Here is a 14290-nt window from a genome sequence, read left to right on the forward strand (position 1 = left end):
ATTAACCTTGAATCAAGACTAGTTAGCACATAATTAATAATTGAAATGGTTTAATAACAATATTTTGTTATGGTTACACTTGAATTGGTTACAAAATAGATGAAGGATGGTAAAGCATAGTTAATTGTACCCAACATGTAAAATATTACCCGAGAGAAAGAGATAGAGAGAGGGGGGAATAGAGTGAGGAAGAAAAAGAGGGAGAGAGGGCAGAGACCCAAGAAGAGCTCCAACAAAGAAAAGAGGCAGCAAAGAAAAGAGAAAGAGCAACAGTTGCAATCCTCTTTTATCCATTCCTTGACCATGTGACTAAAAACCAAATGTGAGACATTCAAACTGACCAATCAGCAGATTACAACTTCACCCACTGGGCAAAAGGTGTGACAATTAGAAGACCCCCGATGTATACACATGTTGGCCTACAGGCCTTGATCGATATCAGCACTTCTGTGCCTTCAGGAACGCCAAATGGCCCTTTTGTTACTGAAGATAGGTTTGGGACAGGAAAGCAGAAGTCTTTGATAATTTTTGGCCTTACAAAGTCCCCCCTTGGCACCGTTGGCCACACCAAAAGAGGCAAAAGGTGACATAGTCCATAGAAACATGCTTTCTGTTGTGTGCAGATGTCATCTTCAGTCTTCTGGTCCAGACTTGTTGCAGTTGCAGCTGGTCAGTCTTTGTTCTCCTTTCAGCCCTGTGTGAGAGATCTTCATCGAATGGTGTTGCACCCTTCATAAATATGCAAAACACCCATTGAATACTTCACACCTCCACAATAACAGGCACTGAACATGGTAGAATCCGCTTGTCCCTCTTTCTGAGGCAGGACACGGGATGTGAACTTATGCATAGAATCCGCTTGTCCCTCTTTCTGAGGCAGGACACAGGATGTGAACTTATGCAGCAGGAATCCTGTGATTTCAAAAGAGCATATGGCACAACAAACAGCAAAAGTATACATGGCATTTGTCATTGGTCAGAGGTTTGATGTGGTCAGATTGAATTTGTCTCTGGCAAAAAGCCCTTAAATCTATGCACTTAAAAAGATGGTCAAGGTGAGAACAAAAGATGATCTGAAAAGCTCTTACACTGTTTTTGGAAACATTAAAATAAATTGCATTATAATAAAATCAACAACTGCTGGTTTTAAATACGCTGTTGATTAAAGAAAATGATTCCATACAAGAACTGAGACTGACTTCCACTTTCTGTTTTACCAGGAGCTCGTTGTTGTTATTTTTTTAACCAATGGAAATTCACAGAGTGGTCATTTGTATCTAGGCAGATTTAAAGACTAAAGGTTGTCTGCTAGCTTGGCCATAGGCCTAGTGACTTAAATATAAATCAACTTAGGAAAACGCAGATTACAATGTCAGATATCATATTGTTTTTTATATTATTCAATTATGTAAGCCCTAAATTCATACATGCAGTGGGAGTCAATCTTTAGTCAAAGAAATCCACCTGAGTTACAGTAAGCACTAAAGGAGAAAACCCATCTTTGATATTTGACCTTTTCAGGATTTATATTTAAAACATTTTAAAAATGCACAAGTACCAGTAACATGTTTGTTACCATTGCAAGGACTTGAATGGAGTCATCCAACTTATTCAGACTCGTGAACTTTGAACTCACAGGAAACAGCAACACACACAATGAATTAACACACAAGCATTTCTTCAGCTAGATAAAACATATACAAATGTATGTTTACAGTGAAATGATTTTCACATTTATGTTTGGGATCATCCTCACAGATGCTGTCTAAATTGTGATAAAGAATTGAAAGTTATGGATATTTTGCCTGTATATGCTTGCTGTGATCGTTCATGCAAATGTTTCCCAGTAGGGTGTGAACTGCTAAATAGGATCCTATTTTAAAACACTATACTATTTCTGTCGCCCTACACCTAAACCTACCCCTTACAGAAAACTACTTGAATTTCATAAAACACCGTTTTGTATGTATTTTAAGCCTTTTGTTTTACAGGGACACAGGAAGTATCCTCATAAACCATGTTTACGTTGTAGTACCCATGTCATTATACACATTTGTGTCCTCATAAACCATATATACCAGTACACACACACACACACACACACACACACACACACCAAGAGAAACAGTTTATAAAAAATAAAAAGTATTATTAAAGTACAGTTATATAATAAAATCTCATAAACACAGCAGTTGTTCCTGTTGCTTGTCTTTATTAAAGGCCAAACACCAAGGATTGTGAAAAAGTTGTGAAATTTGGTACATCTAGGATCATCACCAGGCACTTTCTGACAACGGTTTTCAATGTAACCCTTCAGCTACTTGATTTTATTATTATTATTATTATTAATCAGTTCATGCATTTGTAAGAATATACAACTAATTTTTTAATCTGCTTCATGTTTATTAAAGACATATTTTACATGAAAACTTTGATCAACTTAAATACAAACAAACAAAATATATCAAATCATTTATAAATGATGCTCATTGTGACATGATTATGCAAGAACAATTAAGAATACAGTAAAGTAATACAATAACAACTATTTTCAAAAGTATACTAGTTTGACAGTAATCTGAAGTAAGATGAAAATTGCATCTCCAGTTTATATAAAAAATGAGAGTACAGTATTAATTTGGAATACTTCAGATTAAGGTTTAACTATTTGTTTACCCATAAATAAAAAAGCACACCAAAAATGAATTTTCTAACAGTTATCCATAAAAAACTATCCATAAACAAACCTGCAACTCTGTATTAGTTGTGTGTGAAATCTGAGTACAAAGGTTTTCACAAACAAATCATGATTCATCAATTAAAAAAAACAATTCTTATAAACATTAACATATTTAGAGAGCTTTAAAAAAAATGTAGTTATATATTATGGAGATGGTTTGGATGTGTTTTATGTAAATTACTAACCTCTGGAATATGCTCACTCATTCAATACTCAAAATTAATTAACATTCAAATGAAATTAAGAAAAATAAATCCATGTATGTACGCATTTACTTTTCTTTTCTTTTTTTTTGTACAGTTCTCCTGTGCGTATACATTGGAAAAATCCACACAATTACTAATGAATGAGACCTTATGTATGTCTTATGTATAATAGATATATAGCAAAGTCCCTTTTAAGGCAAGTCATTTCACTCAGTGGCCATCTTTGAAACACCTCTTTGCACTCTCAGCTGCAGTGATGCAATAACTTCACCAATTACTGATCGGCTCTTTTATTTAGAAGGTGGGATTATTCAGCCAGAGTGCACCATCTTTGTATATTTATTAATTATTAGCTGATATTTCCAATATAGAATGATTGCAAAAATCTGACCTCATACGTCACACATCTTCTGTTGTTTGACATTTAAACCATTTTCACTCAAGCTCACAGACAAATCTAAGATGTTGCATGAGTCTCTGACTGTTATCGTATTTATATGTTTAAACTCTCAAAATCTCTCTATAAATCTCTTTCAGCCCTGGCAACTTCTATATAGTCTTTTAGTTCCTCTCTTGTTTCTTTAATTTCCTTTAAGACATTGCAAAGAGCTGTATGTGTTTTCCTCATCTGAGCAATGGACTTGAGTAAACTTGACTTGACCTTGTCTGGATCATCTACTTGTCCCTGTCTCATCTGGTGAATGTCTATAGAATCCATCACTATGAATGCGGTGTCAACAATGACTAGGATTCCACTCAACACTCCTGTGACTGCGGCTACTGCCTCTGCTGCAGCGCGTCCTACTCTGGCGGTTTGAGCAGCAATTCTGCCAACATTTGCCAGCAGACCGATATTCAGGAGTTCTGCGCCACACACTAGTCGTCTTCTGTCTACATTGCATGGCATTTGCACGTTGTCAGAGGAGTCACTGACAAAATCCCTGAATTTTTGGATAACTCTCAGTACACTTCTCAGTGCATTCAGTGACTCAAAAAGTGGTGCCACATCTGTAAAGTTCTGCTGAATTCTTTGAATATTCTCACGGAGTGATCTTTGTTTGAATGTATTGGTAACACTGGACGCAGCACCTGTTACACCACCTGCAACACCAACTCCAATCCCAACACCTGTAACAATCAGAGATGCTCCAAAAGTGAAAGGAGCCAAAATCGCACCAACCACTGCAGTGATTCCTCCTGCTGCTCCAATCACTGAACCTGCCAGAGTGCCTGCTGTGCATTTATGATGAACCTCCTCTAGTGAAGCTGTTGTTTCTCCCCACTCTGTAACTAAGGCCTCAAAATGATCGTAGTGCTCATTGTAGTTCTCATCAAAGATCCTTAAGGACATCATGAACCTTCGTTCCAGTGCTTCTGGAATTCTCCTGTTTCTGTTTAGAGCATCTTTTAGGAATGGTTTTGCTAAAATCTCATCAGCTGAAGGTCTGGTCATAGGGCAACAGCTGAGCATTTCTTTGATTAAATCCTGTAGATCCTGTGAATACATATCTGAGAAGTGAAGGGGGTGTCCTATATCGTGGGAGGCTTTTTGAAAGCGACGATTTTTAATATCTGACTGTGAAGGAAAATAAAGAAAAAAACAATATAAGGAAAATCTGTTTAAACCTGAGATCCAAGATCATAAAACAACTTGAAGGTGCTATATACAATTTTTACCTTTTTTTTTTTTTCTCAACTATTTGTATTGTTTAATGATATTCCTATCAGTCAAGTCACATTTTCCATTGTGTTTTTTTTGGCATTTGGGACAGCGGGACATGTTTGATATTGTATTTCATGTTATTATTGTATGCTGTTGTATAATTGAATATTATAAAATATTATTAACAAACAATAAAAAAAAGAATTTAATAATATTCCAAAGCACACGTTTGTTTCCGTCAAAGATGCAGTGCTGCTGTGCAATGTGAATATGGCATTAAGCAATATGAATTTTATCGCAATTTAAATTTAATTTTGGATAATTTCATTTAATTTTACCTACACTGGATCTGTGTGAAGGTAAAACAAACAGCAGTTGAAAGGGTTTTGTTATGCATCTACCATCAATCTACCAAACACTTTGTCAAGCATTAAGATTTGAAAAAAAAAAAAAAAATTATAATTTACAAACCAAGAATTAAGCTAATTGAAATGAACCCATCAGTAATATTTTTGTAATTTTCATTGTTTAATAGAGTGCACTCACCCACACATCCAGCATGCAGAGATCATAGAGCACCCACCCCAGTGAACAGATATCACTACAAAAAAAATATAATAATAATAATAAAACACATTACACGAGGGCTACATTTAAGTGCATTGTTTAAACAGCTAAAGTAGTCAGCATTTCATGTAAAGAGTTTGCAATAAATTTCAATATTTAAACTTTCAAAAATCATACCTTTTGGAAGTATATTTGTTTTGATCAACTTCTGGGCTGTGATAGAACTCTGCACCTCTAACTGAGCTTGTATAAGGATCTGCTCTGAAATAGAAAAATCAATGTAAACTCAAACTGATAAAACTTCAAAAAGATCTTATTAGAGATGAACTGAAACACCAGCTGGAAGAGAAAAAGGCAGAAATACTTCGCAAATAATTTGAAAGGCAGTCACTTATTAGGGGCCAAACACCACAGGTGCAAATGCACTTCTTGTATCCATTCGTTTTCTTCTTCTTCTTCTTCTTCTTCTTCTTCTACTCTTGAGTCTATGGGAGCCCATAGAACTGCTTGTGGGAAAACTATACAATTTGGCATGAAAATAGAAGATAGTTTCAACATTAACATTTGGAGTCTCTAACTCAAACCATCTAGCACCACCAAAAGCTCAACATTTTATTCATGTGTATGCTAAACACTTTTGAAGGTAAATTATATAAAAGCAATTTTTGATTACATGGCTCATGACGAATCAAAAGCATAACAAAATTACAAATTCATCCTAGACAGTTTGCCTGATTTTCACCAGAATTGGCTCAGATCATCTTCAGACTATGCTGGAAAAGAGTTATGGAATTCAAGTTAATTAGTCAAACCATTCTTGAAAAACACGCAAAGGAATTTGATGAAGAGCACGCACACCAAAATGGACGTGAGGCTATATCTCCACAATGCTTTAACATATTTAAACCAAACTTGTTGTGTGGCACAAAAAGACATGACCTAAGGATATCTACTGGTCATGAGATATGAAATACATATATTTTACATATACATAACATATGAACGGCTTGGCCAAAAATTACAAGACTGGTCTCTTTAGATTTGGTGCAACATTCTAAGTCAAACGAAATTCCAATTGTTTCCATGTCTGCTGTTTTGGGCGTCAGTCATTTTGAATTTTGCTGTAACATGCTATATTTTAAAGTGACTGGTATTGGTAGTTCCCTTTCATGGGAACTTCGAACTGCGTCCTCTAGGGGTCGGTATGGGGAGCGCCTCGTCGTGACCCGTGTCTGAAGCATACATTGAAAAAAAACCAACTCGTGTGAGTCTGGCCCTAACAGGTAAGTATTTTGGGGTATGTAGCCTAGGCCTTTGGCCGTAGGGAATAACGTCACTGACAGCCATCTAACGTCCCAGGGGCGACTCCCATAGCAATATGGTAGAGTTGGTACTTAGTGCTCGCCATGGTTCCGGCTTGCACTCCCCTCAGCATGGTGGCGTGGGTATACCGTTCCCCATAGTGACCCCTAGAGGACGCAGTTCAAAGTTCCCATGAAAGGGAACGTCTCAGGTTACTTATGTAACCATGGTTCCCTGAGTAGGGAACGAGACACTGCGTAACCTGAGACGATTCCTTGGATCATGCAGAGAACATCAATGCCAATTATGCAGTAATTGGCTGAACTTCCTGTCCACCATTTTGGTTTTCTTTATAAAACCTAATTTTTTGAACTCCTCCTAGACCATTGGTCTGATTTTCACCAAATTTGATTCAAACCATTTTCAGACCATGCTGGCAAAAAGTTATGGATTTTGTGACGATAGACAAAGCGGTTTTGATTTACCACCTGAGGAATATCATATCAATGGTATATTACTATCACTATCATAAAGTGATATAACATTAAATCATGTTACTAGTTATTGTATTTATGATTTTCAGCCTTTTTGAATAAAATCATCTTAAAATGTGTTTAATTACTCATTGCTACAGTTAATCTGATGTTCCCTGCCATGCTTAGCTTCTTCCTTTGCCTCCGTTGTGCTTGGCCCCTTAATTGCTACTTGCAGCTATATTACATATATATAATTATCACATGCATACTTTATGAAATCTAATAATTACAATTGGTTATTACAAACACAATTAAATTAGATTTTTCAATGTATTTTTAGTCCAGTGTGTCCACATTTGTAATGTCCAAGAATGTCAATGTCTGTTTAATGTCTAACAATTAGTTTTTTTTTGTTTTTTTACCTTTTCTGCACTTTTGAGTATCCAAAATCCCCTAGATTGATGTAGCCATCTTCAGTCAGAAACATATTCTATAATGACAACAGAAATATCATCAAATACACAAAGTTGATTTGGTGACAAATGCTTTAATGAACTTTAGGGCTGTGCAAAAAATCGAATGCGATTTTCATGCGCATCTCGTCAGTAAAGCCGGTTCTGTGATTAGTAGTAAATCTCCAGCACGTGCTTTCAGATGCAGCGGCGATCTATGGCTCTGTGTAGTAAATGCCGCTCCATCTGAAAGCACGTGCTGAAGATTTACTACTAATCACAGGACCGGCTTTACTGACGAGATGCGCATGAAAATCACATTCGTTTTTTTTGCACAGCCCTAATGAGCTTTATCAGTGTCTACCTGAGGTTTGATGTCTCTGTGAAGAACATTCCTCCTCTCATCATGAATATACTGCAGCGCCAGACAAATCTGAACACACCAGTCAAGAATCTGCACACATATGATACACATGGAGAAAGATGAAAGCATCACTTTATACTCCTAAAAAGATGCAGCTTTACTCTCACAAGGTTGGCTTGTGAAAGGCTTTATATTTTTCTGCTGTACAAGGTAGGCTATGCTTTATTAAAAGGTGTGTACTGAATTTGGTCCTTCAAAATAATACATAAGCCACATTAAGCTAACTCTTGATTACTGTGCTGTTGTCAGTTTTTAACAGGCTACTGTCATTTAGTGGTAGCAGGTTTTCTTAGACAGCTGTGTGTGGCTCTCAAGCTATTTGTGTGTGGATTGTGCAAGGCTAAAACAGTGAAACGAAAGTCTCAAAATCCAAATGAATCAAATAGGATTGACTCAGAAATGACTCAATGAATGCACGCGTGTCACCTGAACCACAGTGCACATAAGCCTAGTTCAGACTACATAACTTTAAATGTCGGCAGATCGCTGTGCTGTTCAGACTACATGACTTGCTGCCTGTCTTGAAGTCGTTGTGGTGTTCACACTACGTGACACTATGTAAATGATCCGCAACAGGGGGTCGCACACTACGACTCTACACAGACCTCAAACCACGTTTTGTCACAAAAACACACGCGAGAATTTGAATGGGAATGACATGAAACAAAAAGTGAAACGGGAGTTGTTTATTTGAAAATGTCAGGAATTAATGTTGCAAGCTGTTTGCGCAATGATCTGTTCTGAAAAACAAAATCGCTCCAAACTTTTCTTAAAGCCATGTTGCTGCTGCGGTTTTTCTTCCTCTGACCTCAACCCATGCCTTGCTCTCTCATTGGCTGTAGGTCGTCACAACACCTTAATACTGTAAAACTGCTTTGACACAATCTGTATTGTTAAAAGTGCTATATTAATAAAGGTGACTTGACTTGACTTGACCAGGTGATGTCGAGTCGGCTGACCGGTCCAGAATCCAGATATTTAGCATGCTAGATAATAGGCTCGTTTGAGATCAAAAGAGCAAAATCTGTTGAGAGCAAAATCTGCACCGATCACCAGTGATCACCAGACGATGCATGCCAGTTAGAAATGTGTCCGAGGGCAGTCCGCCCTGCTCTGATGCCATGCCGACATATGCCAAAAATCTCTTTAATTTAAATTATGCATGAATACACAGTGCATGAGAGTGAATAACGCGATATCCGCCTTTGATTTCGTAGGTGTCTGTTCTACTTCTAGAGTTCAGAACTGTCCGTCTTGACTGTGCTTATTTCACTCCTACCCTCACTGCAGCCACCTACTCTTGCCTAAATTTCAGTCGAGGCTAGCCGCATCTCAAATGAGCCTATTCGTTTGGCGTCGGCGAGGCATCAGCGAGCCTCTTTGATACGCCGTTGAGTAGTTGACTGATCACCCGCTGATGAGATTGTCTCATAAAAGACGTCAATGAATGCATGTGCATCATCTGATCCACAAATGCACATTTTCTTTGTTACATTCACAAAATATGATACAAAATATGAAAGGCATAGTGTACGATTTTTCTAACTGGAGAGAACAGTGTGCGGGCAACTAGCACATGTGCTTTTAATTGTTTTGCACTACTTTTGTTTGTCAACTAGGTGTCAACAAATAACGCAACATTTCTCTGGGGAACGCACAAGTTTTGTGAGAGAATGCAAAAGCTCTGAAATTTTTTTCGTCCCCATCCCAAATATTTTACTCCACCATGTCCCTTTGGGGGCTCCGTAGTGGGTGAGACCGTGAGTGTAAGTTAAAAAAATAAATAGTCTAACATTATTTTTGCATCATTTAAAAGCAGTTGACACTCTTGAAGCCTTGCAGTGTGTAAGTGGCCGACTTTCCTCTTAGCAGCATGAAAAACATGTTTTTTTATTCAAACTGTCAATGTGTTATAAACAGAACGCAAGTAAAGAGAGCTCCCATTACAATGGCTAGAGCTGTCGTCACTTCAATAGAGAACTTTTTTTGGGAACAGTTATGCACTATTAACTACGACTTTTCCCTCAATACATTCCTAATTTGCTGCTTATTAATAGTAAGTAAGGTAGTTGTTAAGTTTAGGTATTGGGTAGGATTAGGGATGTAGAATATGGTCATGCAGAATATGTGCTATTCGTTTATTTTGACAACTAATAGAATGTTAAACTCAAAATTGTTGAGTTCAATGATTATATACAATTCACTAAAGGTTGACTAATATTTGCACTAGTTATCTACGTGTCTCAACCATGAGAATGCAATGATGAGATTTTGAGAACCAGAACCAGGCCGACTGAGCAAGCTGAACTTGGGTTAAGCATTTTTAGCATTAAATAATGGTGCAAATACCAGTTAACTGACTACCGCAAACATTAGTAAATCACCTTGCACTTTGCATTTCATTTAAATACTCTTTGCCCATAAATTTTGCATCTGAAAAAAAAAACCTAATTCAAATACATGTGTGTCACGGGGTGCCTACTGTGTAGGAGCGAGGAGACGAAGGAGCGCGGAGATGGAGGGAATCCAGAACAAATATAGACTTTATTGACACCAGGGAACACACACAGAAATAGACTGTGTGTAATAGAAATATGTGGAGCAAAACACAAGACACAGAACTGACATTACTCCACCCTCCCCGAAGGTACGTCCACGCGCCACACAACATCCAATGGGGAGGGTGGGTGGGCGCTGTGGAGGCCCCTCAGGACAGGCTTACATGGGACAGCAGGCCTCCAGAGCAGTACCCGTTCCGGGACCCATGGCGGTTCAGGCATACTAGGGAGCCATGGTGGAGCAGGGAACTAAGGGGGCCTGGCCTTGGCACTACGGCCGGATCCCTATTACCCCCCAAAAAAATTATTGGGGAAAATATCGGCCCCTGAGGCCCTCCGTGGGCCTGACTCGGGAACTGTGGCCCTCCCTGGACTTGACATGGGAACAGGAGCCCTCTGTGGGCTGGACGTGGGAACAGGAGCCCTCCTTGGGATGTACGTGGGAACTGGAGCCCTTTCAGGAGTGGACTCAGGGGCTGGAGCCGATACTGGAGCAGACTCTGGGGCTGGAGCCAACACTGGAGCGGACTCAGGGGCTGTAGCTGATACTGGAGTGGACTCATGGGCTCGAACTAACAGTCTTTTTCTCTGCCTACTCATTCTCTGGTTTGGAGTTAAGGAGCGGGCTGCTGTTAGCTGAGGGCTTGGAAGGGAATTGGCCAGCGGGCTTGACAATTGAACGGCCGGCAGGCTTGAGAGTGCAGCAGCCGGGCTTGACTTCCGAGCGGCCGGCGGGGTTAACGACGGAGCGGTTCTGGATCGGGGCCGGACGCTCTCCAGACACCGGAGGATCCCCTTCCTCCAGCTCAGTCCAGTGGTGTCTGGGAGGTCCACGGGGCGATGGTAATTGGCCCCGATCCAGAACAAGGAATTCAGAGTGGCATCGTCTAATTCCCGGGAATTCCCGGGCATACTCCATGAAGGGAAGATCTCTTCTGTCTGCCTCTGTCTTCTGTCATGGGGTGCCTATTGTGTAGGAACAAGGAGACGAAGGAGCGCAGAGACGGAGGGAATCCAGAACAAACATAGACTTTATTGACACCAGGGAACACACATGTAGCACACGGAAATAAACGTTTTAAGACAGGATGAAACACAGTGCTAAAATAACAAGGAACTAATTGGCTAACTGAATACACACCTGAAATCAATGAACAATCTAAACACGGGAGAAACTGGGTCATGGGGAGCACATGGGGAGCAAAACACAAGACACAGAACTGACAATATGTAATAAAATCAGCCCCAAAATAACTCTGTCCCTGCTGTCTCATTACTAATTTTTCTCTTTAATCTTTAGTAAATCCTGGCAGTATTTAGTTTTTAATGCCAATTAAATAAAATGAATGAATGTGCATTTGCCAAGAGTATGTATGTCTACATAAGACACTCACCTGTTGTTCTTCAAAAAACCCTCTCTCTTTCTGTGCTTTCATCCTCTCATAAAGATCTCCTCCTGCACAATGCTCCGTCACAATATAAAATAATTCAGCGTCTTTATCTAAATAAGGAAATATCCAGTCAAACATTAATTCAACTAATAATAAATGTATTTATTAGTGTAATACCTTCATTTCACAGCCAACAACTAGATGATTTTGGTTTTGTTAATTTTGTTCTACTTTAATCTCTAAACCATCTGTGTTCATTTTGTTCTGTTTAATTTAATTTTGGGAGAAAGTAAACACTTTAACTTTGTAATAAAGGTACATTATTTTCCTCTGTTCTAATATTTAAATGAACACACCTTCAAATGATTCCACATAAGAAACAATATATCCACAGTTTATTTTCTTCAAGATCGTGACTTCCTGTTGGACTTTGTCCAGCTCCTTCCTCTGAGGGGAACAATTGTAGTTGTTGTTGTTTTTTAGCAAAAGAAGAACTTCCATTTAAAAGTGACTTTCTTATAGCAACTGAAAAATGGCAACTTTAATAGCTTTTTAATAGAAAAAAAAGATGTAATTAATATGGTCAATGCTTAAGTAAATTCTTGATTTAGTATATGCTTAATTGTACTTACATCTCTTGAATTCATCTGTTTTACCACATAATGATCTCCATCTGAGTTGGTCACCAGAAACACTCTTCCTGAACCCCCTCGTCCAACTTCTTTCTGCATGGTGTATCCATGTTTATCTAACACTCCTATAACCAAGATTTAGAGTCATTTCTACAAAATACAATGACCACTAAGAGAGCTTTTTGAAACTTTGAATCAACTGAACCAGTTGCTTCTAAATTATTTATTTGTAGACCAATTTGGAGTAGACATCACAGTTACGTCACTTGCTGCTATGTGCGCATTGTGGTGGCAGAAAGACACTGGGAACAAGTGGAGGGAAACGGGTAAAATTCATGGAATAAGAGAACAACTGTATTGAAGCCCATGAGCAAATTGAAGCAAATGCAAGTTTATCTAGTTCGAACTTTATAACTTGATTCAACTCAACAGCCAGAAGTGTGGGATTATAAACTCATGATTCTGAGCCGAGGGGAAAAGAGAGAATGACGAGTTGATTTTTCTTACCAGAATTGTGAGATATAATCTCAGAATTTAAAGAAAAAAGTCAGAATTTAGAAATATAAACTCAAAATAACTTTTTTTATTCTTTTATTCCATGGCCATGGCTATTCCAAACTGCCTTTTTCTGCCACCAGATAGGCTCCACCAACAAAAACTTCATCACTGTTTGCAAACACTGAAATTGGTCTATTTATTTATTAGCCTAACTAACACCATATCGTGACGCCTGCTGGTCAAAATGGTGTAAATGCAATGAAAACTCACTTTAAATAAGCACACACCTATTACAAAACAAATGCAAATATTTTCTTGAATGTTTAATCTATTAAATGCGATCTGCATAAAATACTATTAAATATTATTTTTCTGTATAGTATTTTATTTCATTTATTTGTGGGGTTTGGTGTGTTTATGGGGGACATAGTTTACTAAGCCAGTAAGAGACAATTAATTATCTTGTTCATTATTACACAAATGTGTCATTAAAATGTCATAAAACGTATACATCTGATTCGAGATCAGGAAGTAACGTTCACACTGTTGCTCCAAATGCAATTAATTTTGAATCCAACTGGAATCTGATCTAAATGATTGACCTTCCACATTGTTTAATAGCAACTGTTCAGATCTGTTATGTTTGTCCTGCGGTGCTTTTTCATTTTCTGGAATATCTGCATTGGTTTCTATGGCAATGGCATTGTGTTAGACCAAACAACAGCCACTTTGAAGAGGGGTCTGCAATTAAGATATTGTCTTACAACATTAATTCTACCGCGATGGTTATAGGTCTAATGAGGCCGAAACCAGTTGGTTATTATATGCGGCTTTATTCCATGCAGTTGTTTCCACCTTTTAAAATAGTAAAGAAAACACACCTCATCACTGGACCACAGACAAGATCAACCTGTACTTTGCAACAAGAAAGCCTTGTTTCTGCAAAGACTGAGCATGTTTGCTACAACAACATGTGTAAAGTTTACATGGCATGAGAAAGTGACATGAAACAACTGCGAAATCTGATCTGAGCAGAAACCTTTAAATCGGACTTCAAACTACTTGAAACGGATTTGTAAAAACTTTATTTCATCAGATTTTTTGCCATTCACACTTGCTAAATATGATCAGACTCCAATCCGAAATGCACAACAATCTGATGTTTTATTGGATAATTAAACACCTTAATAGATAGTATTCAATCTACATTTTATAAAATCACCTCTCATGTTCCCGGATTTATTTTTATTATACATAAATCACATATAAAGTGTACTGAGAAAAATAATTAATTAATTATTTAAAAAAATATATTTTATATTGTCCCTTTTTAGAATGCTATCTAGTAAGCCTATAGTAATGTTTTTTAATAAGTAATTCT

The 14290-nt window shown here is 37.9% G+C and overlaps 1 protein-coding gene across 1 annotated transcript in view; it reads right to left on the reverse strand.

Moving 5' to 3' along the window:
• Positions 1 to 3380: 3380 nt before the first annotated feature.
• LOC107679347 (serine/threonine-protein kinase Nek4-like) overlaps positions 3381 to 14290 on the reverse strand; it is a 16295-nt gene continuing 5385 nt past the window's right edge. The window contains exons 3-10 of the mRNA XM_016474874.1: positions 12412 to 12536; positions 12136 to 12226; positions 11783 to 11889; positions 7771 to 7860; positions 7377 to 7444; positions 5354 to 5437; positions 5156 to 5210; positions 3381 to 4522 (exon numbers count right to left, since the gene is read on the reverse strand). Of these exons, the coding sequence (XP_016330360.1) occupies positions 3467 to 4522; positions 5156 to 5210; positions 5354 to 5437; positions 7377 to 7444; positions 7771 to 7860; positions 11783 to 11889; positions 12136 to 12226; positions 12412 to 12536 (1676 nt within the window). The 3' untranslated portion in view covers positions 3381 to 3466. The remainder of the gene's footprint in view (positions 4523 to 5155; positions 5211 to 5353; positions 5438 to 7376; positions 7445 to 7770; positions 7861 to 11782; positions 11890 to 12135; positions 12227 to 12411; positions 12537 to 14290) is intronic.

The sequence above is a fragment of the Sinocyclocheilus anshuiensis genome, unplaced genomic scaffold, assembly GCF_001515605.1.
Source record: "Sinocyclocheilus anshuiensis isolate Anshui unplaced genomic scaffold, SAMN03320099.WGS_v1.1 scaffold12304, whole genome shotgun sequence".
NCBI classification, from domain to species: Eukaryota; Metazoa; Chordata; class Actinopteri; order Cypriniformes; family Cyprinidae; genus Sinocyclocheilus; species Sinocyclocheilus anshuiensis.